We start from the raw sequence: 3,606 nt of genomic DNA on the forward strand, positions 1-3,606 counted from the left end.
CAGAAAATACAATTCGGAGTATATATAATAAGTTAAATATAAGAGAAGAGAAATATAGCTTTAATATAATATTAATTGTATATAAAATCAAATAAGAATAAGATATTTCTATTTATATTTATAGTTATCCTGTAATATATATATACTCCCCTCTACCACAAATATATATTTTCAATAGTCTACAGTTAACAAATACTTAAATTAATAGAACACCACTATACTATAATTAATATAAATTTTTATCGGTAATCAATATAATATAAAGCCTATTAGCTTTAAATTCAGGGTAATTATATAAATTTTCTAACTCAATATTGTGATAATATAGCAATATTCGATAAACAAACCAGAACAGCTGTAAAAAACAGTAATTTATTTGAATAACTTAGCATTGTTATAAACGCTAAGACCTATATTTTATACAAAAATAGGTTCAAATAGGTTATTATTGGGTTGTTGGGTTTAACCCAATAGGTTGGGTTTTGGGTCAGAGGTTCCGACCCAAAATGGGTTCTGCCGAAGTCTAGGGTGGCCCACTCGGTAACGTATTTTATATACGAGTGGCGCACACAAGCGAGCGGTGTAGTTCAAAACATATAATAAATGCGATATATTCCTATAAAGAATTGCGTTTTGCTATTTGGCTGCCTTTTTCGGCCGCAGGTGAGGCCGAAAATGGCCGTCTTTCAGCAACCTCCCTCCGCCACGCTCCCGCCTCCTTCGACCACGCACCCACCGCCCACCGCTTTCTGCCTCAGACAGCCATTTCGTGTGCGCTTATATCCTGGGTTCCTAGGAGGGCTCATTCGTAGCTCTACCACGCCTACTGGGGAGGGGGGGCGCCGAAAATAGCCTCCTTCACCACTATACCAGCTGCACTCTGGCCAGCTCCCAGCCGCTATGGCTATAAATACCCCTTTCCCACCTATTCTCCGTCTAACACTGTCCTTATTTCGACTCAAATACCACTCCAAAAATCTCCCTCTGATCTTCCGTTGTGCTTTCTTCTATTTAGTAGTGTCGTGCGTTGATATATCTTGAGCTCCGAGGTAGTTCCTTCGTACGCTCGGCGAATTTTATTAGCTATATATCGTCGGACGCCTAATACCGGTAACCACGAAATCACGAGCGAATCCTCTTATACTTCTCCTATCGATACCGACAATAATAGACCGTTTAAGCCCGATTCCTCTAAGACTGATCTTACCGAGCTAGAGCGCTCCCCTCTAGCGGGTCGAACGATTGCTCGGAAGAAGCTAAGCCCAAAGACTGGAACAAAATCGTTACCAACAGTCCTGTCGAATATAGAACGTGTCCACTAGGCCCGATACTAAGTACCCGATAATAACACGGATAAGGACCTAGCCTAAGTACCGGAGGATTACGGCCGATCTAACAAAACAAAGAAGTTAAAACTTCGACTAAAAGAGCGTTAGGCTTGGTAAGTGATTAGGATATCGTTGAAAGCTTATACTGTGTTAATATTAACTGATCGACTTAGCTTATTTCAGGTACTGCTAAATAAAAGCAATAGAACTATCCACTAATTATAAGTAGGGGGTTGCGGAGGATACACTGCGTGAGGCGTTACCGAATAATATATATCGATTTCTCAATTGGTGTCTAAAGCTAGAGTACAGTCCTAATAGTCGCCGCTAGAAAGGCTATACAAAGGCTAGCGCCCTTGAAGCGGATTGGAAGTACTTCCGAATTTACTACCAGCGAGTTACCAAAACCGAGATAAGTAAAGAGATAGGCGAGGCCGTTCGCACGGTTTGTTTTCGACCTCCCTCCTAATCGTCTGTAGGAGGCTTACGCTAACAAAGATTGACAGGGTATAAGATACTTAGTGGATAAGCGCGGTCTAGACACACAACCGCGCGTAAATATCCCAGTATATATCGAAGATATAATTCTATTCAATAAGACAATCCTTTAAACACGGGAGAAGCGATTCCACTTAGGGTTTCAGCGTATTATCCTATATTTATATAACACTGTTGGGTTATTTACTATCAACCGAAAATAGGCAATACTTAACCTTCAGTTCAAGTATTTATAAATATCGCTCCAGTAGGATCCGCACGGAGGACCTCCTAAGCCGATAATCGAACTCGAGCCCCAGTTTGTGAAAAGCGTCCTGGGTATATCGAAGCTGTAGGTAGCACCCGAGTCACACTTATTTGCTACAATCAGACTGACTGATCGATATTACTTAGCAACACGTTTGCGCTACCTAAAATTATCTACGGCGTATCACTTGTCTTCAGCCCGTATATCCTACTCTTTATTATATTATTTTATATCTACGCCTTTGAAGCGCCTCACTTAATATCGATAGAAGACCTTCGGAGACTGCTTATCGAGGGTGGTCGACAGGAAATACTACTTCCCTTAAAGAAAGAGATAGATAATTACTATATCTTCCTAAAGGTTAAGGTGATCTGTGGCCAGCCCCGTATTTTATAGGAGACACCAATGAATAGAAGCACACTCGACATATAGCTTAGGATATCTAGTGAGATACACGGCTTCCTTAATCATTTTTTCTCTTACCAATTCCGATACGGAGGAGGTAATTTACTCGATAAGAGTAGTGAGTGGCCTATATATCCCTAAGTTTTCTGTAGATAGGCAGACTAAGTCTTTTATCTAGGTTTTGTTAGTGAAGCACAGCGTAATATAATTATAGCCTACGCCACTAGTAGAACGTTTATTAAATATTATCGTCCCCGTCGGTATACTGGCTTATAAGAGATTATATACGGCCTTAATCCAGACGAAGAGTTCTCAAAGGCTGTGACCCGGATAAGTTGTTGGATTGATCGGCGACGACCACGATACCTAAGCGACACTGATCGGGAATCAGTGGAGAAAGACCTAGAACTACAATCAGCTATACGCTGGTAAGTTGATTTAGAGACCCAGTGCGCTGATCGCTCTTATAACCCAGTATTTCGGGCGATACTAGAGGACCAGAAGCGTTAAGTCCACAATCTACGCCGGTATCTGTAAGACAAACAGCGGAAAGAAACACGCCGCGATTTCAGTCGGAAACAGGCGGTAATTGATATTGAAAGACAGCTGACTAGTGGGGCTGTCAGTGATAAGCCTGCGCGCGAGGTATTACGGAAGGAGTTTGAAATGCTATCGGAGCAGATTCTTCTCGTGGAGATATTCTTTACTTAGCCTACCACCGATTTATTAGAAGACGAGTGGACGCGGCGCAATAAAGCTGTTGCGGCTAGAATACAATATTGCAGCTTTTAGGAAGGTGGGCCCCTTAAGGGACGACGGAAGCGCTCTGCCCCGTCCGACAATAAGGATATCGTTCCCTCTCCGCCAGCTCGAAAGGTAAAAGCTGATACGCAGCTGAATACGTCGTGGGAGAAGGGATATACCTCTGGCGGGAAATATATCCCGAATACAGAGCAAACATTTGTATACTTCCAATACCCTAAGATGTACTCCGACTATAATGGAGTGAAAAGGTATTTCAGGACATTATATCTAACGGACCGGATATATAATTTCTGCGATTTGTCCGTCCTACACGAGATGCACTTACGGAGGTATACCGAGGATATCTATAGCCTTCGAATATAA

General features: G+C 41.8%; 1 protein-coding gene across 1 annotated transcript; it reads left to right on the top strand.

The window, feature by feature from the left end:
• Positions 1-675: 675 nt before the first annotated feature.
• N7479_009441 (uncharacterized protein) lies at positions 676-3,606 on the top strand (the record flags this gene model as incomplete). The annotated part of the gene is given in 15 exon segments (XM_057257134.1): positions 676-771; positions 813-1,022; positions 1,050-1,311; positions 1,407-1,441; positions 1,558-1,639; positions 1,664-1,773; positions 1,835-1,894; positions 2,078-2,157; positions 2,220-2,458; positions 2,487-2,596; positions 2,693-2,738; positions 2,780-2,906; positions 2,954-3,011; positions 3,025-3,168; positions 3,271-3,606. The coding sequence occupies 15 exon segments, from the start codon at positions 676-678 to the stop codon at positions 3,604-3,606; spliced, it is 1,995 nt and encodes a 664-aa protein (XP_057104592.1).

Source organism: Penicillium vulpinum (assembly GCF_028829585.1).
Source record: "Penicillium vulpinum strain IBT 29486 chromosome Unknown utg000004l_segment0_segment0, whole genome shotgun sequence".
NCBI classification, from domain to species: Eukaryota; Fungi; Ascomycota; class Eurotiomycetes; order Eurotiales; family Aspergillaceae; genus Penicillium; species Penicillium vulpinum.